The sequence below is a fragment of the Hyla sarda genome, chromosome 8, assembly GCF_029499605.1.
Source record: "Hyla sarda isolate aHylSar1 chromosome 8, aHylSar1.hap1, whole genome shotgun sequence".
In the NCBI taxonomy this organism is placed as follows: Eukaryota; Metazoa; Chordata; class Amphibia; order Anura; family Hylidae; genus Hyla; species Hyla sarda.
In genome coordinates this window covers 38,328,595-38,352,096 of record NC_079196.1, presented here as the reverse complement: position 1 = coordinate 38,352,096, position 23,502 = coordinate 38,328,595, and the positions used below count along the sequence as shown (strand labels likewise).

Genomic DNA, 23,502 nt, shown 5'->3' with positions numbered 1-23,502 from the left:
TTTTTTTAAATATTTTTTCATGTAATTTTATGTAATGTATTTATTTCCCTTTACTCCAGGTAAGGGCCGTTATGGAGAAGTATGGCGCGGGCACTGGCAAGGTGAAAGCGTTGCTGTAAAGATCTTTTCGTCACGAGATGAGAAGTCCTGGTTCAGGGAGACTGAATTATACAACACGGTGCTGTTAAGGCATGAAAACATTCTAGGTAAGCAATACGCAGCGTGGCAACACAAATGCTTCTACACAAGTTCCCCTGTCGGCCGCAGACTAGAGGCTTTGCTGCATTAAGTCCTTGACTTCCGGATTTATGGCTGTGGCCCGCCGCTCACTGTAGATGGAATGGGACCCTGGGTTATTGCGAGTGTAACAGAATTCTTGGCCTGCCTTTTGGGAATGGGATGAGCGATGGGTTGGGGAGAGTGAGGATTTAATTAGCAGAAGCCTTTCCTGCGTTCTCACCAGATGGTTATAGCTGATGGGAATGCCAGACAGCTACTTGTTTTAGTAACTGTTTAACAGCAACTACCGTCAATGGAAAAGTACCAATATACAGTTCCCCGGGTCTTGGCGGTGTCAATCTCGTGTGTGTAACACATCTTTAGAATTGATATGCACGGGCACTGCCAACTGTAAGCCTCATAGTTCTTGAAATAATTTCTGAGCAAAGTAAAATTAGTTCACTGCTTCCCTACCTGTGGTTCTCTGGCCATTGCTAAACTGCAACTCCTGTGTCTGCGTATGCTGGGAGTTGTAGTTTTGCAACAGGTGAGGAGCCAAAGGTCTGGGCACACTGATTTAGTGTAACCCAGTGCAGGGTGCCTCCAGCTATTGTGAAACTAAAACTCTTAGCATGAGAGTTGTAGTTTTGCAACAGGTGATAAGCCAAGAGTTGCGAAACACTGATTTATTGTAATGCAGTTTCTCCAGCTGTTGCAAAACTACAACTACCAGCATGAGGCCGGGGCATTTTAACAGATGAGGTTGAGGAGCCAAAAGTTGGAACTCTTTATTTAGTGTAACCCAGTGTATGGTGCCTCCAGCTGTTGAAAAACTAAAACTCCCAGCATGAGGCAGGGAGGACATACTGGGAGTTGTAGATTTACAACAGCTGGAGACACCCTGCTTGGGAAATACAGGTGTAACTTCTTTGTGAGCTCATAGGAGATTTATCAAAACCTGTCCAGAGGAAAAGTTGCCATGTTGCCCATAACAACCAATCAGATCGCTTCTTTCATTATTCAGAGGCCTTGTTAAAAATGAAAGAAGCGATATGATTGGTTGCTAAGGGCAACTCAGCAACTTTTCCTCTGGACAGGTTTTGATAAATCTCACCCATTGGGCTTCATGAATTGGGGCCAACACATTTGCTGAACACACTCCTGCTCATTTATTGTAAGGTCCTGCTATCCCTACTACTTAGACACCTGCCCATTATTGAAATAGAAGAAGCCATGTCTGATTTGTATTTAGCACTGACAATAGATTTTATTACACTAGTATAGGGGCAGGAGCTCTTCACTGCAGGGACCATCCGCATTCCGGTGGGGAGGGTGAGCTCGTCCGGGCCGTCCATCTTAACCGGGAGGCCCTCTTCTCCGCTCCGGGCTGTCCCTGAACTAGTGACACTGCATTAACGCTCCCGCACAAGAATGTCCATGCTGGACAGACATATGACATCAGGGGCGTCCCTGCGCATAGACTTCTGCTGCGCACGGACGTCCCTGCCTGGTGGCGTCAATGCACTAGTCCGAGGATGGCCTGGAGCAGAGAAGAAGGCCTCCCGGTGAAGATGGACGGCCCGTACCGGCTCCCCCTCCCACCAGAATGCGGATGGTCCCTGCAGTGAAGATGGACGTCCCGGCTCACCCTCCCTGGACATTCCCTGCAGCTACTAGAGCAACAAAAAAGGTAAGGTAAGAAAACGAAAGGGGGGTCTGGATGATGACGGGGGGGATGATGTATTTCCCACCCTAGGCTTATACTCGAGTCAATAAGTTTTCCTAGATTTTTGGTGTGAAATTAGGGGCCTCGGCTTATATTCGGAACGGCTAATACTAGAGTATATACGGTAAATGGGGAGATTTATCAAAACCGGTGAAGAGAAAAGTTGACCAGTTGCCCATAGCAACCAATCAGATCGCTTCTTAACCTCTTAAGGACCAATGACGTTGTGGAACGTCATGGCACCCTGGGCTTTAAGGACCAATGACGTTCCACAACGTCATGGCATTTTCCGGTCTCTGCCGCTCGCCGGGCAGAGATCGGAACTGGATGCCTGCTGAAATCCTTCAGCAGGCATCCAGGGCAAACGCCGAGGGGGGCCATGTAGGCCCCCCATGTCGGCGATCGCCGCAAATCGCAAGGGAAATCGCCCTTGCGATCTGCGGCGATACCGGGCTGATCGGGTCTCTGGGACCCGACCGCCCGGTAATTTCGCATGACCCCGGCTGTCACAGACAGCCAGGACCATGCTGAAGTATAGGAGCGAGGTGGCAAACCGGCCACCTCCTCCTATACCCTGCGATCCGTTGGTTAGTTAACCGACCAATCGCAGGAGGGGGGGCGGTTACTTCCTCCCGTCCTGCCCGGCCCCTGAAAGTCCGGACAGGACGGGAGGAAGACCGGAGGAAGCGGCGGGGGACGGGGGAGTGCTGGGGACCAGCCCCGGTACTTACCTCGTCCCTGAAGACCCGGATCCCGGCGGCGGAGACGGCGGCGGCGGCGACAGGTGAGTAGATCTTCAGCCGCGGTCGGGCCCTTTACAGCAATGCACGTCGCCGTAAAGCGACATGCATTGCTGTAAAGGGACCCTGTAAACTACAACTCCCAGCATGCCCAGACAGCTCTTGGCGTCCGGGCATGCTGGGAGTTTCAGTTTTGCAACATCTGGAGGTCCACAGTTTGGAGACCACTGTGCCTTCCAGATGTTGCAAAACTACACATCCTCAGCATGCCCTTACTGTCCAGGCATGCTGGGAGTTGTAGTTCTGTAACATCTGGCCCTTCAGATGTTGCAGAACTACAACTCCCAGCATGCCTGGACAGTTTTGGCATACTGGGAGTTGTAGTTTTGCAACATCTGGAAGGGCACAGATTGGGAACCACTGTATTAGTGGTCTGCAAACTGTAGTCCTCCAGATGTTGCAAAACTACAACTCCAAGCATGCTGGGAGTTGTAGTTCGGCAACATCTAGCTCTAAAGATGTTGCCGAACTACTACTTCCAGCATGCCTGAGAATGTTTGGGAGTTGTAGTTTTGCAACAACAGGAGGCACACTGGTTGGGAAACATTGTCTGTTTCCTAACTCGGTGTTTCCCAACCCGTGTGCCTCCAGCTGTTGCAAAACTATAACTACCAGCATGCACTGATGGACTGTGCATGCTGGGAGTTGTAGTTTTGCAACAGCTGGAGGTCCCCCCCCCCCCACTGTGAATGTACAGGATACATTCATATGGGCAGGGGGCTTATCAGGCTGCAAGTTTGCGATGCAGCAAATTTTGCGCGGCAGCTCAAACTCGCTGTAATCCCCCGCCCATGTGACTGTACCCTAAAAACACTACACTACACTTACACAAAATAAAATAAAAAGTAAAAAACACTACATATACACATACCCCTACACAGCCCCCCTCCCCAATAAAAATGAAAATGTCTGGTACGCCACTGTTTCCAAAATGGAGCCTCCAGCTGTTGCAAAACAACAACTCCCAGTATTGCCGGACAGCCGTTGACTGTCCAGGCATGCTGGGAGTTTTGCAACAGCTGGAGGCACCCTGTTTGGGAATCACTGGCGTAGAATACCCCTATGTTCACCCCTATGCAAGTCCCTAATTTAGGCCTCAAATGCGCATGGCGCTCTCACTTTGGAGCCCTGTCGTATTTCAAGGCAACAGTTTAGGGCGACATATGGGGTATCGCCAAACTCGGGAGAAATTTCTTAACAAATTTTGGGGGGCTTTTTCTCCTTTCACCCCTCATGAAAAGGTGAAGTTGGGGGTCTACACCAGCATGTTAGTGTAAAAAAAAAAATTTTTTACACTAACATGCTGGTGTTGCCCCATACTTTTCATTTTGACAAGAGGTAAAAGGGAAAAACGCCCCCCAAAATTTGTAATGCAATTTCTCCCGACTACGGAGATACCCCATATGTGGGCGCAAAGTGCTCTGGGGGCGCACAACAAGGCCCAGAAGAGAGAGTGCACCATGTACATTTGAGGTGATTTGCACAGGGGTGGCTGATTGTTACAGCGGTTTTGACAAACGCAAAAAAAAAAAAAAAACACATGTGACCCCATTTCGGAAACTACACCCCTCACGGAATGTAATGAGGGGTGCAGTGAGAATTTACCCCCCACTGGTGTCTGACAGATCTTTGGAACAGTGGGCTGCGCAAATTAAAAATTTTGTACAGCCCACTGTTCCAAAGATCTGACAGACACCAGTGGGGGGTAAATGCTCACTGTACCCCTTGTTAAATTCCTCAAGGGGTTTAGTTTCCAAAATGGTATGCCATGTGGGGGTTATTTTGCTGTCCTGGCACCATAGGGGCTTCCTAAATGCGACATGCCCCCCGAGCAAAATTTGCTCTCAAAAAGCCAAATATGACTCCCTCTCTTCTGAGCATTGTAATTTGCCCGTAGTGCGCTTCAGGTCAATTTATGGGGTACCTTCATACTCATAAGAGATGGGGTTACAAATTTTGGGGGGTATTTTTTGCTATTAACCCTTGCAAAAATGTGAAATTTGGGGGGGAAACACACATTTTAGTGAAATTTTTTATTTTTATTTTACGTATGCAAAAGTCGTGAAACCCCTGTGGGGTATTAAGGCTCACTTTATTTCTTGTTACATACCTCAAGGGGTCTAGTTTCCAAAATGGTATGCCATGTGGGTATTTTTTGCTGTCCTGGCACCATAGGGGCTTCCTAAATGCGACATGCCCCCGAGCAAAATTTGCTCTCAAAAAGCCAAATATGACTCCTTCTCTTCTGAGCATTGTAGTTCGCCCGTAGTACACTTCAGGTCAACTTATGGGGTACCTCCATACTCAGAAGAGATGGGGTTACAAATTTTGGGGGGTATTTTCTGCTATTAACCCTTGCATACATGTGAAATTTGGGTGGAAACACACATTTTAGTGACATTTTTAAAACATTTTTTTTACATATGCAAAAGTCGTGAAACACCTGTGGGGTATTAAGGCTCACTTTATTCCTTGTTACGTTCCTCAAGGGGTCTTGTTTCCAAAATGGTATGCCATGTGGGTATTTTTTCCTGTTCTGGCACCATAGGGGCTTCCTAAATGCAACATGCCCCCCAAAAACCATTTTAGAAAAACGTACTCTCCAAAATCCCCTTGTCGCTCCTTCGCTTCTGAGCCCTCTACTGCGCCCGCCGAACACTTTACATAGACATATGAGGTATGTGCTTACTCAAGAGAAATTGGGCTACAAATATAAGTATACATTTTCTCCTTTTACCCCTTGTAAAAATTCAAAAATTGGGTCTACAAGAACATGCAAGTGTAAAAAATGAAGATTGTGAATTTTCTCCTTCACTTTGCTGCTATTCCTGTGAAACACCTAAAGGGTTAAAACGCTGACTGAATGTCATTTTGAATACTTTGGGGGGTGCAGTTTTTATAATGGGGTCATTTATGGGGTATTTCTAATATGAAGACCCTTCAAATCCATTTCAAACCTGAACTGGTCCCTGAAAAATTGTGATTTTGGAAATTTTGTGAAAAATTGGAAAATTGCTGCTGAACTTTGAAGCCCTCTGGTGTCTTCCAAAAGTAAAAAATCGTAAATTTTATGATGCAAACATAAAGTGGACATATTGTATATGTGAATAAAAAAAAAAATTATTTGGAATATCCATTTTCCTTACAAGCAGAGAGCTTCAAAGTTAGAAAAATGCTAAATTTTCAATTTTTTCATCAAATTTTGGAATTTTTCACTAAGAAACGATGCAAGTATCGACAAAATTTTACCAATAACATAAAGTAGAATATGTCACGAAAAAACAATCTTGGAATCAGAATGATAGGTATAAGCGTCTTAGAGTTATTTATGCTTAAAGTGACAGTGGTCAGATGTTCAAAAAACGCTCTGGTCCTAAGGTGTAAAATGGCCTGGTCCTTAAGGGGTTAAAAGGGCCTCTGAAAAAAATAAGTGATCGGATTGGTTGCTATAGGCAACTAGTCAACTTTTCCTCTGTACTAGTCAACTTTTGATTGATTTCTCCCAGTATGTACATACATACATACATACATACATACATACATAGATACATATGCACATATTGTGGAGTAGGAGAAAAAATTATATATTGTTCTTGGAACGGTAGCAAGAAAAAAAGCTAATAAACCAAAAATTGGCAGCATCCTCAAGGGGTTAATCAAGCAACATTGCTTCACATTCCAACTTACATGTATTGGGACAATAAAAGAATTTGTATCCTATAATACCAGTTATTACGTTTACATTTAGAAGCCTAATAAAAAAAATATATATAAAAATAATAATCTCTCAAGTTCAAGGTGAAGATAAAACGGGTCTCTCCGAAGCGTTGCCCTCCTCGCACTCCTTGGTACGTTCTTCAGTGGATGCTGACAGTTCTGCAGTCCCCGTCTTCTCCTCGCCGCTGTGTTATTTATTAACGCTAGCTTTTTGCTCGCTTGAGCGCTGCTTACTGAACGGTCTCCCTTTTTGAGCATTTTCCATTTCCCATCACCTTTTTTTTTTTTTTATTTTTTTTTTAAGACCCTGCATTCCAGACATTGTTATCTTTTCCTTCTCATTAGATTTGCCTTCTCTTCGTAAATATCCGTACGTGTTCAGACAGCGGTGCAGCAAAGCAAGAAATTGTTCCTGCACTTAGGTCCCGGAGACGCAGTCATTCACCCCCCTTCAGAAATATGTTCAATTGTTTGTTCGTGTGCGTGCGCGCGCTCATCCCCAGCGCCTCGGGCTTAGTTCTAGCATTCAGTGTGAACTCGGCTCCGCTTTGTTGGACTGTTTTACAAGCAGGTTCTTACTGTCTGGGCAGGCTCCTCAGTTGCTGCTACTTCTCACTTTTGTAATAGTGGGATTAAGATTTAACACCGTGTGTTCTAGTAAACAGAAGGCGAGGTGCAGGATGAGTCTCTACTTGAGACACATCACACAAGTCTCCGAAATATGCACTGGGATTAACTGTCTATGGCAGTGTTTCCCAACCAGGGTGCCTCCAGCGGTTGCAAAACTACAACTTCCAGCATGCCCGGACAGCCTTTGGCTGTCCGGGCATGCTGGGAGTTGTAGTTTTGCAACCGCTGGAGGCACCCTGGTTGGGAAACACTGGTTTATGGATTAAAATGCTTCTTGTTCTAGGGCATTCTTTTTTTTTTTTTTTTTTTAACAGTTATTTATTTCTTGCTTACATTGCCCTTTTCTGTTTGATTATTTTGCGTATAAGGCAGTGGTCTCCAAACTGTAGTCCTCCAGCTGTTGCAAAACTACAACTCTGAGCATGCCCGGACAGCCAACAACATGCCCACTAAAGGGGGTCTTCCAGTATTTGCTTAACAATACCTAGCTGGGACGGAGATGAGTTAAAATAAATAAATTAAAAATACTTACCTAGCCTTGCACTTCACCGATCTCTCCCTGTTTCCTGCTCGGACAATCACTTGCTGTAGCTGTATCCCGTCTCAGCCAGAGATTGGATGGTCGGGTAGGTCCTGCATCCAGTGTGGAGAGGAGAGACAAACGGAAGCTGCAGTGGATTAAGGCTGGGTAAGTATTAGGGCTGCACGATATATCGCAATCCCAATCGAATTGCAATAATTACGGATTGAGAGATGTCGCTGCAGCCCCTTTACAAAATTTAGCGATTAAGCACAATGGAGGGGCCGGGCCGCGCTGCACGGGAGCCGACAATTCAACAAGAGAGCAGAGCCTGACTCCGGTGGTAAGTTAGCCTCCCATTCAGAGCGGCCCGGCCCAGTCAGTGTGTGATCGACTGTCCCAGCAGGGCCGAGCGCTGGGAGGAAAGTTAACCCCTAACACGGCTGGCCGCTCTTAATAAACCTGTAGGAAAAAAAGGTCCAAAAAAGGCGCCTTGTGCGTTACCCTTGGATAGATGGGTGGGTAAAAGGGAGACGGAGAGTCTGTAAGGTGGCCGCTCACCTTGAGCGTATATTATATACACATGTAGCCTCAAATAGAGAAAGAGTGTTCCTGTGCTGGCCCAGGGTCCCAGGAAGCAACCAGAAGGAAGTACTGAAGAGGAAATTTAAAGGCAGTAAAAAATGGACCTTGATGGGCGCTCAGGCATCAAAGATGGAAGCGATCACAAACAAAGTGATATGAATAAGTCTTGTTTATTGTTTAAATCAAACAAGGTAAAACGAAGTAAAACAATAACGCGTTTCTGGGTATGGCAACCCTTTCATCAGATTGGAAGATGCACCTTCCAATCTGATGAAGGGGTTGCCATACCCAGAAATGAGTTATTGTTTTACTTTGTTTTGCCTTGTTTGATTTAAACAGTAAACAAGACTTTTTATTCATATCACTTTGGTTGTGATCTCTTCCATCTTGGATGCCTGTGCACCTATCAAGGTCCATTTTTTGCTGCTGATAATAAACGGCGCAGCCGTGCGGTGGGTGTATGAAGCGAGCTCAGGAGCTGAGCTCTCTTCATACTGGCTGATGCCGGACATCACCGATCATGGTGATGTCTGGCATTAACCCTTTAGACGCTGCGATCAAAGTTGATCACGGCGTTTAATATGCCAAAGTAACTGCTGGTAGCTCAGAGGCGCTGATTGGGAAACCGATCATCTTAGAGGATGGGCGGAGGTTCCCTACCTTCATCCGTCCTGTCCAATCGGCACTCCAAAAATGCAGACAGCCTCAGCAGCCTGTAGTAATGGAGCACTGATAACACTGATCAATGCCTATGGCATAACGTTGATCAGTGTCTGCAATCACAAGATTGCAAGTAATAGTCCCCATGGCAGTTTTTTTCCTAACAGGGTGCCTCCAGCTGTTGCAAAACTACAACTCCCTGCATGCCTGGTCAGCCTTTGGCTGTCCGGGTATGCTGGGATTTGTAGTATTGCAACAACTGGAGACACACTGTTTGGAAAACCCTGCCCTATGGGGTCTTAAAAAAAAAAAAAAAATTAAATAAAAAATGTAAACATTTTTTATAAGCCCTCCCATACTTAAAGGTTAAACCACCCCTCTTTTTTTCCCCGTTTTTATATAAAATGTTAACAAAAATAAACACAAACCTATTTGGATTCGCCAAATGCGGAAATGTCCGAACTATTTAAAATATAACCTAAAACCACGTGGTCAATGGCGTGAACGTATTAAAAAAAAAAAAAAAATTTGCAGATTTTTGGTCATAAGTGATCAAAAAGTCCAATCAAAACAAAAAGGAAACGATCTAAACAGATTTGCTAATTTGTGAGATTCTGTGGTAAAATGAGTGATGTCATTACAAAGTACAATTAGTGGCGCATAAAACATGTGTTTGTAGGTATAAAATTAAGAGTAATGTCTGTAAGAAGGCGAGAAGGAAAAAACGAACTCCCAGTGCTCCCTCCCACGCAACTGCGCTGCACCATAGAGCAATGTAATGGCGCTGGAGAGTACACGGACTACACTGTACCAGGACAGGCACATAACATGCGGAGGAGGAATTGGGCTCTATTCTTCTTATTTCATATAAAAATCACTTCTATTTTATGTTCACTTAAAGGGGTATTCCACGCCTCTTTGTGACATCACGTCCCCTCCATTCAGGTCTATGGGAGGGGACGTGGCGTTACGTCACATCTCCAGTCCCGGAAACCCGGAGGTTTCCGAGCCTGGAGATGCAGCCCCGCATAGAATGCGGGTGCTGCAGGGAGATCAGTGCATTCCTGAACAGCACAGCAGCCGGCCCCCTGTGATCAGACTTCTTATCCCATATCCTTTTAGATAGGGGATAAGATGTTTTTCCCGGAATACCCCTTTAATGAACATGAAATTGGGAGGGGTTGGCTATATGAAATGAGGGGATTAGACATAACATAGGAGGGATTTCACCATTTTGTTATATCGCAATCTCATATAGAAATCACAATATTTACCTCCATAATCGCAATCACAAATTTTCCCTAAATCGTGCAGCCTTAGTAAGTATAATCTGAGGAGATTGTCAGGCGGCCACTGGTGAAAATAGGACCGTGGGGCACTGAGCCGTCACCATTGTACTTGCGGAATTCCGCGCAAAGAATGAACATGTGCTTTCTTTGCGCGGAACAGTTTTAGCAATGGAATTGTCCGCCGCTGAAATTCTGCAGTGTGAACGTGTTTCGCGGAAGATCCATTCACACTGATAATGTTCACTGCGCGGAATTCCACAGTGTGGACGTACCCTTAATGTGACTTATGTTGAAATTGTATATAAGGTAGGTGTGTGTGTGTGTGTGTGTTTGTATGTGTGTGTTTGCACATATATTTAGTTATATTTTAATTATTTTATAAATAGATATAGAGATATAGATAGATATAAATATAGAGAGATATATAGATATATAATAATCTGTCTGTGTTTACATCACTGCTCTTCTCTTACCAGGTTTCATCGCCTCAGATATGACTTCCAGAAACTCCAGCACACAGTTGTGGCTGATCACGCACTACCATGAAATGGGATCCCTCTACGACTACTTGCAAGTGACCACATTGGACACGGTGACCTGTCTCCGAATTGTCCTTTCCATAGCCAGTGGATTAGCACATATACATGTGGAGATATTTGGCACACAGGGGAAACCTGCCATAGCTCACCGGGATTTAAAGAGCAAGAACATTCTAGTAAAGAAGAACGGACAGTGCTGTATAGCTGATCTAGGTAACGTTCTCAAGAACTGACTCAGGAACCACTCCAGAGTATATCTAGAGTGGTTTCATCTATTTTGCTGTATAATCACCTGCACCAAAAGTCATTGCATGAGATTCTACCCAGAATCCCTTGATTCAGGTCTTGTTCAAAGATACAGATCAAGTTTTTATTTAATCTAAACCAGTGTTTTCAAAACAGTGTGTCTCCAGCTGTTGCAAAACTACAACTCCCAGCATGTAGACATACTCTCTGAAAAACACTGGTCTAAAATAAGAAGGGAGACTATACTTTTTTTATTATGTAATTGCTACTTTTTATTTATTTTTACTACTTAAGTTTAATACAACAAATGGCCACCAGATGGCAGTGCTTATTCCTGCTATGGCTAGCTTTCTATTTGGCATACAAATAGGCTAAGACTGACAAACACATACATAAAAAGATATACACATATACTGGTTTGTGTGTGTGGCTTTGTGTGTGTGTGGCTTTGTGTGTGTGTGGCTTTGTGTGTGTGTGGCTTTGTGTGTGTGTGTGGCTTTGTGTGTGTGTGTGGCTTTGTGTGTGTGTGTGTGGCTTTGTGTGTGTGTGTGTGTGTGGCTTTGTGTGTGTGTGTGTGTGTGTGGCTTTGTGTGTGTGTGGCTTTGTGTGTGTGTGTGTGGCTTTGTGTGTGTGTGTGTGTGTGGCTTTGTGTGTGTGTGTGTGGCTTTGTGTGTGTGTGTGTGGCTTTGTGTGTGTGTGTGGCTTTGTGTGTGTGTGTGGCTTTGTGTGTGTGTGTGGCTTTGTGTGTGTGTGTGTGTGTATATATATATTATATATTGCAGCTGATGAGTACTGGAAGGATTGAGATTTTTAAATAGAAGTAATTTAGAAATCTGTTTAACGTTCTGGCACCAGTTGATTTAAAAAAAAAAAATATATATATATATATTTCAATGGAGCACCCCTTTAAACAATCAAAACTAAAGTGTCCCTCCATATCCACAATGAGATTCTGCTTATCAGAGGTAGAAACACAACGGTGCACGGGTCTCTCAGCATTTTTACTAAGGTGGGCACGGAGGGTTTACAGTGGAAACAAGTGGCAAATGTACAAATGTTATCTTGTGAACAACATGTATTTTTATTGATAGAACTTAAAAAGTATCCGATTAAATTTAAAATATATTTTAACACACAAACTTTAAATAGTTTCCACAGCAATGTAGTGAAAACAGTCACAGTGGTCGGCACCAAGCCTGTTCCTTTAGAGTAATATACTTCACAGTGGAAGCGAAAATAAAACAGTCGCCGTCAAGCACTCCGGCTAACACACTGCCAAACACGGGTGCTGAACCATCAGCGCATAAGCATCTACTGTATATGTAGAATCCAATTCAAAGAAGAGCTCCAGCACTCACCAGTACAGTGAACCAGAAGTCAAAGTGCAAAAACTCACAGCATGTGCGACCGGACTAGGACGCCATGGCGTCCTAGTCCGGTCGCACATGCTGTGAGTTTTTGTACTTTGTTAAAGACTTATGGTTCACTGTACTGGTGAGTACCGACGACTTCTTCTTTAAATTGTATTTTTCGGCGTATAACACAGATTCTTTAATCTAAAATTTTAAGCTTAAAGTCTATTCTCTTTCTAAACTCTTTCTGGCCCCGCAGAAGCCGTTGCAGTTCATTGAGGTAAGGCGTCCGCTTTAAATCCTAAAACTGCAGCAGCTTCTGCAGGGCCAGCGTCCCGCTGCCACCCGATTCCCATGGCCCTCCCCTTCCCCGGCTTTCATACTTACCTGTCAACGTGCTCCTTCAGGCACCGGCGGCATCCTGTGATGTTGCTGTGCAGTGCACGCTGCCGAGTGACGTCCTCAATGTGATGTCACTCATCTGCGCGCAGCGACAGCACAGGATGCTGAAGGAGCGCGCCGACAGGTAAATATGAAGGCAGGGAATGGGGAGGGACACGGGAATCGGGTGGCGGCGGTGGGACTCTGGCCCTGCAGAATCCACTGCAGTTACATGATTTCAAGTGGCCGCCTTAGATCAATGATCACGGCTTCTGCGGGGGGCCAAAAAGAGTTTATCGGGGTACAACACGCGTGTACACACACCCTCAAGGATATTTGGGTAAAAAAGCCTTTTTTTTATTTTTTATTTATTTTTAACCCAAGTTTCCTTGGAAAAATAAGGGTGCGTGTTATAGACCAGTTCGTGTTATACTCCAATAAATACAGTAGTTTCCATTAACTATCCCATTATGCATACTTTTGTAGTTATTTACACCTATCTGATTCCACTTTGTTGCTTTCTAATTCTGTGCCCCCATCTCTGCGCTTTTCTCTTTCAGGATTGGCTGTGATACACTCACAATCCACCAATCAGCTCGATGTCGGGAATAACCCCCGCGTAGGAACCAAGAGATACATGGCTCCTGAAGTCCTTGATGAGACCATCCAAGTGGACTGTTTTGACTCTTACAAAAGAGTTGATATTTGGGCTTTTGGCCTGGTCCTCTGGGAGGTTGCCAGACGCATGGTTAGCAACGGTAAGCTGTTTGTGTTTCCAGTCCCGTACCACGTGTTAACACGTTTGTTTTTTTTTCACGCTCTCCCTCTGCTGGCTCAGACATTCTCAGAAGCCTTGGCTCAGACAGCTATTTTGAACTTCTAAAATGTTCCTTGTGTTTTATTCGGGGTCGAACTATCACCCAGTTATAAGGATTGTGTTACTGTTTTTGTTTTGTTGTGTAGTGTTTGTCTGGCGCGTTGAATCTGCCAACTTGTTGACGTGGGCACTAAATTAATAATGGTGATGTAGCTGAAATGCATTTTATAAGTGTGCATAGAAAATACATTCTCAAAAAGAAATTAAAAAAATAAATAAAATAAAAATCTCACCTAAATTTATTTTTTAAATTTGTATTTTACATTCTTTAAGTACTTTTTTTTTTAAATCAGTTATTACGAACCTGCATACTCGAGAAATTTTTTTTTTTCCGTTGCTGGTAGATTAACTGCTGCCTGTGAGAAGTGTCTTTGCGCAGTTTGCACCATCGGCTTCCTGACATCACCAGTGCCGATGGGTTTTTAGGCCATGGTTGTCTGCAGCACAACCAGGTAAATTGCCTGTCAGCGTTATCCTGATGGGCACAAATCACTGCAATAAAGTAGTAGTAAAGTGTATACCAGCAGTCTGCTTTTCACTGCCAAAGTCGCCTTGTGGGGATAGTTAAAATAAAATGTAGGTTAAAATAAAATGTAATAAGAAACACACACCCAAAAATTTATTTTCCCTGTTCGTCCCCCTTAAAAAAAAATATATATTTTATTTTTTAACCCCGACATTGAGCTCTGCAAAAAAACTAAACAAAAAAACTGCTCTTTAAAGGGGACAATGGAAAAAAAAACATAATTGCTTCCCTAAATTCTAATAGTTGCAAGTCTAAGAGGTAAGACATGAAGCTCCTTTCTAAAATGGGGTCCCCCCAAAATTCCCCAAAATTGGCTACAGCTGAACATTCTCTTCTAGGGATCATTGTAATCTCTGAAGTGACATTCGTCATTTCCCCTTAGTAATACTCTTCTTTTTTGAGTTTGCTTTTAGATCACTTATATATTTTATTTTTGTAGAAATTTTCCTCCCCCTTGGATGCAGAATAAGAAAGTTTGTGTATAGTCTACTTACTTTGTTTCCATTTTTGGTGAGGACATGTCTTACCGATTTCCTTCACTCTATGAAGGAACTTATTATAAGGATTCCTTCTTCGGGCTCAAATTTAACTGCGCTATCCGGGCTGAAGAACACGGTGAACACATGGGCTCCAGGTGTATGAAATTGTAGAATTGTTGAATGTGTCATCAGCAAATGGCCTATTTTTTTTAAAGGGGTTATCCAGGAAAAAAACTTTTTTTTATATATATATTTATATATTAACTGGCTCCAGAAAGTTACAGATTTGTAAATTACTTCTATTAAAAAATCTTAATCCTTTCAGTACTTATGAGCTTCTGAAGTTAAGGATGATGACACCTGTCTCGGGAACCGCCCAGTTTAGAAGAGGTTTGCTATGGGGATTTGCTTCTAAACTGGGCGGTTCCCGAGACACGTGTCATCAGAGAGCACTTAGACAGAAAAGAACAACCTTAACTTCAGAAGTTCATAAGTACTGAAAGGATTAAGATTTTTTTAATAGAAGTAATTTACAAATCTGTTTAACTTTCTGGAGCCAGTTGAGATAGAGATATATATATATAATATTCTCTATCCTCCTCCAGAAAGTTAAACAGATTTGTAAATGACTTATAGATATAGATATATATATATATATATATATATATATATATATATATATATATATATATATATATATATATATATATATATATATATATATATATATATATATAATGTGTGTGTGTGTTTTTTTTCCTGGATAACCCCTTTAAATCCAGCTTTTATGTCAAACTTATTTTCTGATTTTCTCTTATTTTATTTACATTTTTTTGTATCTGTATTATGAAATTCTTCTTGCAGTGTTCAGTGTAGCTACGAAGCCTTATAAACTGATACTTCTTATTCTGTGTGCTTTCTAGCAGTCTCCCCTTATCATAGGCGGGATTACAAAGAAAAGTATATAGATCGATCAGGTCAAGCACAATAGGAGATGGTCACAGTTCCCATTCCTTGTACAATGACTTATGTACAGTTCACAGAGCATGCCTAGAAAACCTTTCCACAGAAATCGGTCTCCTTAACCCCTTAAGGACCGGGGCTTTTTCCGTTTTTTCATTTTCAATTTTTCCTCCTTAACTTTAAAAAATCATAACTCTTTAAAATTTTCACCTAAAATTCTATATGATGGCTTATATTTTGCACCACCAATTCTACTTTGTAATGATATCAGTCATTTTACCCAAAAATCTACGGCGAAACGGGAAAAAAAATCATTGTGCGACACAATTAAAAAAAAATGCCATTTTGTAACTTTTAGGGGCTTCTGTTTCTACGTAGTACATTTTTCGGTAAAAATGACACCTTATCTTTATTCTCTAGGTCCATACGGTTAAAATGGTCCCCTACTTGTATAGGTTTGATTTTGTATTACTACTGAAAAAAAAATCATAAATACATGCAGGAAAGTCATTTTCTGAGCCCTACAACTTTTTTTATTTTTCCATGTTCAGGGGGCTATGAGGGCTCCTTTTTTGCGCCGTGATCTGAAGTTTTTGTCGGTACCATTTTGCATTGATCGGACTTTTTGATCGCTTTTTATTAATCTTTTCATGCTATAAAAAGTGACCAAAAATACGCTATTTTGGACTTTGGAATTTTTTTCCGCATACGCCATTGAAAGTGTGGTTTAACCCCTTCAGGACGGAGCCCATTTTGGCCTTAAGGACCGGAGCGTTTTTTGCACATCTGACCACTGTCACTTTAAACATTAATAACTCTGGAATGCTTTTAGTTATCATTCTGATTCCGAGATTGTTTTTTCGTGACATATTCTACTTTAACATAGTGGTAAATTTTTATCGATACTTGCATCCTTTTTTGGTGAAAAATCCGTAAATTTGATGAAAAATTTGAAAATTTCGCATTTTTCTAACTTTGAAGCTTTCTGCTTGTAAGGAAAATGGATATTACGAATACATTTTTTTTGGTTCACATATACAATATGTCTACTTTATATTTGCATCATAAAATTGATGAGTTTTTACTTTTGGAAGACACCAGAGGGCTTCAACGGTCAGCAGCAATTTTCCGATTTTTCACAAAATTTTCAAACTCAGTATTTTTCAGGGACCAGTTCAGGTTTGAAGTGGATTTTAAGGGTCTTCATATTAGAAATACCCCATAAATGACCCCATTATAAAAACTACACCCCCCAAAGTATTCAAAATGACATTCAGTCAGCGTTTTAACCCTTTAGGTGTTTCACACGAATAGCAGCAAAGTGAAGGAGAAAATTCACAATCTTCATTTTTTACACTCGCATGTTCTTGTAGACCCAATTTTTGAATTTTTACAAGGGGTAAAAGGACAAAATTTTTACTTGTATTTGTAGCCCAATTTCTCTCAAGTAAGCACATACCTCATATGTCTATGTAAAGTGTTCGGCGGGCGCAGTAGAGGGCTCAGAAGGGAAGGAGCGACAAGGGGATTTTGGAGAGTACGTTTTTCTGAAATGGTTTTTGGGGGGCATGTTACCTTTAGGAAGCCCTTATGGTGCCAGAACAGCAAAAAAAAACCACATGGCATACCATTTTGGAAACTAGACCCCTCGGGGAATGTAACATGGGATAAAGTGAACCTTAATACCCCACAGGTGTTTCACGACTTTTGCAAATGTAAAAAATAAATAAAAAATTTTGCCTAAAATGCTTGTTTTCCCAAAAAAATTTTATTTTTAAAAAGGGTAATAGCAGAAAATACCCCTAAAAATTTGAAGCCCAATTTCTCCTGATTCAGAAAACACCCCATATGGGGGGTGAAAAGTGCTCTGCTGGCGCACTACAGGTCTCAGAAGAGAAGGAGTCACATTTGGCTTTTTGAACGCAAATTTTGCTCTGGGGGCATGCCGCATTTAGGAAGCCCCTATGGTGCCAGGATAGCAAAAAAAAACCACATGGCATACCATTTTGGAAACTAGACCCCTCGGGGAACGTAACAAGGGGTTAAGTGAACCTTTATACCCCACAGGTGTTTCACGACTTTTGCATATGTAAAAAAAAATTATTTTTTTTTTACCTAAAATGCTTGTTTTCCCAAAAATTTTACATTTTTAAAAAGGGTAAAAGCAGAAAATACCCCCCAAAATTTGTAACACAATTTCTCCCGAGTACGGCGATACCCCATATGTGACCCTAAACTCTTGCCTTGAAATACGACAGGGCTCCAAAGTGAGAGCGCCATGCGCATTTGAGGCCTAAATTAGGGATTGCATAGGGGTATTCTACGCCAGTGATTCCCAAACAGGATGCCTCCAGCTGTTGCAAAACTCCCAGCATGCCTGGACAGTCAACGGCTGTCCGACAATACTGGGAGTTGTTTTGCAACAGCTGGAGGCTCCGTTCTGGAAACAGTGGTGTACCAGACGTTTTTCATTTTTATTGGGGAGGGGAGGGGGGCTGTGTAGGGGTATGTGTTTATGTAGTGTTTTTTACTTTTTATTTTATTTTTTGTGGTAGTGTAGTGTAGTGTTTTTAGGGTACAGTCGCACGGGCGGGGGGTTCACAGTAGTTTCTCGCTGGCAATTTGAGCTGCAGCAGAAAGTTTGCGGCAGCTCAAATTTGCAGCCGGATACTTACTGTAAGCCTCCGCCCATGTGAGTGTACCCTGTACGTTCACATTGGGGGGGGGGACATCCAGCTGTTGCATAACTACAACTCCCAGCATGCCCGTTGGCTGTCGGTGACTGCTGAGAGTTGCAGTTTTGCAACAACTGTAGGCACACTGGTTATGTATCACGGAGTTTGTGACCTAACTCAGTGTTTCACAACCAGTGTGCCTCCAGCTGTTGCAAAACTACAACTCCCAGCATGTACGGTGCATGGTGTACGGTGACTGCTGAGAGTTGTAGTTTGCAACAGCTGGAGGCACACCGGTCGTGAAACACTGAGTTAGGTAAAAAAAAACTCTGAGTTTCACAATCAGTGTGCCTTCAGCTGTTGCAAAACTACAACTCTCAGCAGTCACCGACAGCCAACGGGCATGCTGGGAGTTGTAGTTATGCAACCAGCAGATGCACCACTACAACTCCCAGCATGCACTTTAGCTGTTTGTGCAAGCTGGGAGTTGTAGTTATACAACAGCTGAAGGTACACTTTTCCATAGAAAGAATGTGCCTCCAGCTGTTGCAAAACCATAAGTCCCAGCATGCCCATAAGGGAATGCTGGGAGTTGTGGTGGTCTGCCTCCTGCTGTTGCATAACTACAGCTCCCAGCATGCCCTTTTTGCATGCTGGGAGCTGTTGCTAAGCAACAGCAGGAGGCTGTCACTCACCTCCAACGATCCAGACGCTGCAGGTCAGTCCCGCCGCCGCAGCTGCTCCTGGGGTCCCGATCCCAACAGGGGCGCCGGGGGTCGTCTTCCCGCACCCGCTCACGTCCTCCGGAAGAGGGGCGGAGCGGGTGCGGGAGTGACACCCGCAGCAGGCGCCCTGATTGGTCGGCCGGTAATCCGGCCGACGAATCAGGGCGATCGTGAGGTGGCACCAGTGCCACCTCACCCCTGCAGGCTCTGGCTGTTCGGGGCCGTCAGAGACGGCCCCGAACAGCCAGTAATTCCGGGTCACCGGGTCACCGGAGACCCGATTGACCCGGAATCGCCGCAGATCGCTGGACTGAATTGTCCAGCGATCTGCGGCGATCGCCGACATGGGGGGGCATAATGACCCCCCTGGGCCATATGCCGGGATGCCTGCTGAACGATTTCAGCAGGCATCCGGCTCCGGTCCCCAACCGGCTAGCGGTGGGGGCCGGAATTCCCACGGGCGTATGGATACGCCCTCGGTCCTTAAGGACTCGGGATTCAGGGCGTATCCATACGCCCTATGTCCTGAAGAGGTTAAAAAGCTGTATATTTGCATAATTCGGACATTTCCGCACTCGGCGATACCACATATGTTTATTTTCATTTACACTGTCTTTTTTTTTATTCTTGTAAATGCCGGGTGATTGAAACTTTATGGGAAGGGATCATTGAAAGGGTTAGTGATTTTTTTTACACTTTACTTATGCCATATTATAGCCCCTAGGGGGGGCTATAACATTGCATGTACTGATCTTTAACAATGTTTAATGCATCTCCATAGGAATGGATCAATCAGTGTTTTCAGCGATTGAATGCTCAAGCCTGGATCTCAGGCTTGAATCATTCAATCGGCGATCGGACTTCAGGAAGCAAGGTAAGAGACCTTCCTCCTGAAGTATAGCTGTTCGGGATGCCGCGATTTTACCGCAGCGATCCCGAACAGCTCCCTGAGATAACCGGCACATTTTACTTTCACTTTTAGCTGCACGGCTCAGCTTTAATAGCGTGCAGCCCTGCGATCGGTGCCGCGCGCTATTAGCGGCGGGTCCCGGCTTCACTATGACGCCGGGCCCGCCGTGATGTGATGCAGGGTTACCGTATAACCCCGCGTTATATCACGGCAGCGGGACCAAGGGCGTAAGTTTACGCCCTTGGTCCTTAAGGGGTTAAAGGGGTATTCCAGGAAAAAACTTTTTTTTTTATATATCAACTGGCTCCAGAAAGTTAAACAGATTTGTTAATTACTTCTATTAAAAAAATCTTAATCCTTCCAATAATTATCAGCTGCTGAAGTTGAGTTGTTCTTTTCTGTCTGGCAACAGTGCTCTCTGCTGACATCTCTGCTTGTCTCGGGAACTGCACAGAGTAGAATAGGTTTGCTATTGGGATTTACTTTCTAATCTGAACAGTTCCCGAGTAACATGTCATCAGAGAGCACTTAGACAGAAAAGAGCAACTCAACTTCAGCAGTTCATAAGTACTGAAAGGATTAAGATTTTTTTATAGAGGTAATTTACAAATCTGTTTAACTCTTTGTAGCCAGTTGATATATATATAAAAAAAAAGTTTTTTCCTGGATAACCCCTTTAAGTCTGTTTTATACTATGTCCATGTTGATGCTGTTAAGCAGAGGTCCCCAACTCAGTTCTCAAGGCTCCACCAACAGTCCAGGATATTCTATTCCAATGGAGTAACTAAATATACATGGGGCCTTGAGGACTGGGTTGGGGGCCACTGCTGTAAAGCATATCATTAAAGAGCTGTTAAAGAGTACCTCACATAATCTTGTAAAATTTTACCACCCCCTGCCTTTAATGTTATTATTTTTTTAGTTTTCTACCTTGATATTGCTCTGTATTTTCTGCTCAGTCTGTCAGGTTCACAGACTGGGTAGGGGCGTTCCCCAGCAGGCTGTGACATCATCTGAAGCCATACAGGGGAGAACTTCCTCCCTCACTCTGCTACACACAGCCCAGAGCAGTTCAGTGTGTGAGATGAACAATGATTGGCTAAGGCTGCACCCCTCCCCCCTTTCCCTCAGCACTCCAGACTGCATTTCCTGATTTCAAAGTCCAAAATCTGTGCATGAGATGGGGGAAAATGTGCTCTGGACAAGTAGGGAGACACCTAGTGGCAGCTTTTTAAAACTCCAATAAAACGTAGAAAACGTATTTATTTTTTATTTTTATTTTTTTAAACAAAGTACATTAGAAAGATTTTTTTGAGTGAAATAGCAAATAATTGTTTTAATGATAGTGCCCATTTAACAGTGCGGAAGCTAAGGCAATATGGCTGCTCTAATTTAAAAGTACAAAAAAAAATGAAGAATAAATAAAAATTTACAATAAAAAAATTGAAACAGATAAGGAAAAATGCACATATTTTTGTATCCGGTTTTAATCAGTAAAGTAATGTAGCAAATTGACCATCAGAGGTTTCCCTATTGAATACTAAGGCCTCATGTACATGGCTCTGGCGATATCATAAGAGATGGAGAAACACATTTATTAAGGGTTTTATCTTGTATTATATATAACTTGTCTTGATTGTACCACTTCAAAGAACTGCGGATAATAAGTAACAGTAAGTCCACAATGTGTAATCCCTGACCTGTCTAATAAATGAGAATCCTCTATATTGCTGATAATAGTACTGTCTTATCTGCCTCACGTTACGTATGTCCTTGGGAAGGCCGTTTTTGACATTAGCCTTAAAGGGGACGTTCACGGAGTCTGCAAAAGCAGTGTTTCCCAACCAGTGGGCCTCCAAAAGCTGTCTGGGCATGCTGGGAGTTATAGTTTTGCAACAGCTGGCGGCTCCCTGGTTCGGATACACTGCCATAAGGTATGACCTATTCCTGGCTTGTGTGCAAACTGATTGAAGCAATGATAAAACATAACTGATAACCTATGGAGAGCACCAGCCGCTGATGTAATGAGGCTAATCTGCATACGTGATGCTAAGGCCTTGTTCATACAGAGGAATCCAGCGGAAAAATTCTATTCGGAAATTCTGTTGCAGCAGAGTCCCATTGTTTTCAATAGGATTTCCCTGTATTGTGCGCAGGGCAGATTTTCCAGAAATTCCAGCCTCCGCAGAAAGAATTGGCATTTAAATTCTTTCTGCGGAATCTGCTCTAAGATGCATTGCTCTCTATGGAGATGGCGCATTTCTGCAGATGTCCGCCAGAAATTTTCTTACTGGACATAGCACAAAAAAACCTGCCATGTGAACATAGCCTTAGGGGTTCCGAGTGTATCCTCAGATTTCTTACACATTAATTATCCGTGTGTTGCATGTTTTTATCTTTTTCCCAACCAGGGTGCCTTCAGCTGTTGCAAAACTACAACTCCCAGCATGCCCGGACAGCCGTTGGCTGTCCGGGCATGCTGGGAGTTGTAGTTTTGCAATGGTTGGAGGCACCCTGGTTGATAAGCACTGACTTTGCCTAATGTTGATACCAATACTGTTCACACGGGCGTATTTTCTGCTGCAGGTTTTCTAATGGCACATACTACAGAATGTCAGCCTGTAGAAATTCCGGGTGGACTTTCCATGGCCAGCAGGCGCTGAACGATTCGGTCCGCTCTAGGACCGCTGTCGCCATTGACAGTAGCGCATATCCGAGAGGATTCTGAAATCCGGAGTTTGAATTTCCTTCCGTTGCAGAAATTCAGCAGCGTGCGCAGTACAGCAGAAATTCTTTAGGGTCACACGTAACTGATCCGCAGCGTATTTTACTCTGCGGATCTGCCGATGTGCCTCCAGCTGTTAGACCTAACCCGAATCTCCCCCGCCTGCAGACACACAGGGGGCCTACGAGACGCCGCTTGTAGTCTGACATCGCGGAGCAGCCGCGATATCAGAGTACACCGAGTCACCGCGTGTGCACAATGTACTCGGACATCGCGGCGTCTCACAGGCCCCCTGTGTGTCTGCTCGGAGCGGCGTATTTCCGCTGCGAGCAGGCGGGGATTTGGGTTAGGTCTAACAGCTGGAGGCACACTATGGGTCTGGTCACCGGTGGGTCCGCAGCATCAAATATATGCTGCGGATCCATTATATATGACCCTACCCCAGGGGTCAAGTCCTGGGGAAAAAAAAGTATGGGAACTCACCCCAGATTTTCACTAAAGGGCTGGTCCTGAAGGACTCCTGCTAATGGGAATGGTGTTCCAGCTCTGGAAAAAGTGCAGGAACTTCGTTCCCATGCGTTCCTGCAGGGCTGGAGCCCTGCCCTACCCTAAAAGACAATAGGTGGCTGCTGAATGTACACTTAGTCAAAGACAAAACTGCTGCAGGAGATCCCCTGCTAAATACACACATGTGAACATACCCTTACAGTATAAATGTAAACTGTGCTACGTCTATTGCAGGAAATAAAGGGGACTCAAGAGGGTCCCTGTCTTACACCATCCTCCCTTCATAACCGCCATTAGTCATTAGATGATGGAACTTTTTTTGCCCAGAGTGTTTTCACAGTTAAAGGGGTATTCCCAACCCAAAAATATGTTTAAAATTCCATAGAGAATGCATAGAGCACTGGCCGCATATGAGTGGACCATTCCATTCGGAGGGCATTTTGCCTATGTT

General features: G+C 43.6%; 1 protein-coding gene across 4 annotated transcripts in view; it reads left to right on the top strand.

Moving 5' to 3' along the window:
* The window catches only part of ACVR1 (activin A receptor type 1), a 114,294-nt gene that overhangs the window by 84,270 nt on the left and 6,522 nt on the right, over positions 1-23,502 (top strand). For all 4 annotated transcript variants that reach the window (XM_056534572.1, XM_056534573.1, XM_056534571.1 and 1 more), the window contains exons 6-8: positions 60-206; positions 10,623-10,898; positions 13,225-13,422. In XM_056534572.1, the coding sequence (XP_056390547.1) occupies positions 60-206; positions 10,623-10,898; positions 13,225-13,422 (621 nt within the window). The remainder of the gene's footprint in view (positions 1-59; positions 207-10,622; positions 10,899-13,224; positions 13,423-23,502) is intronic.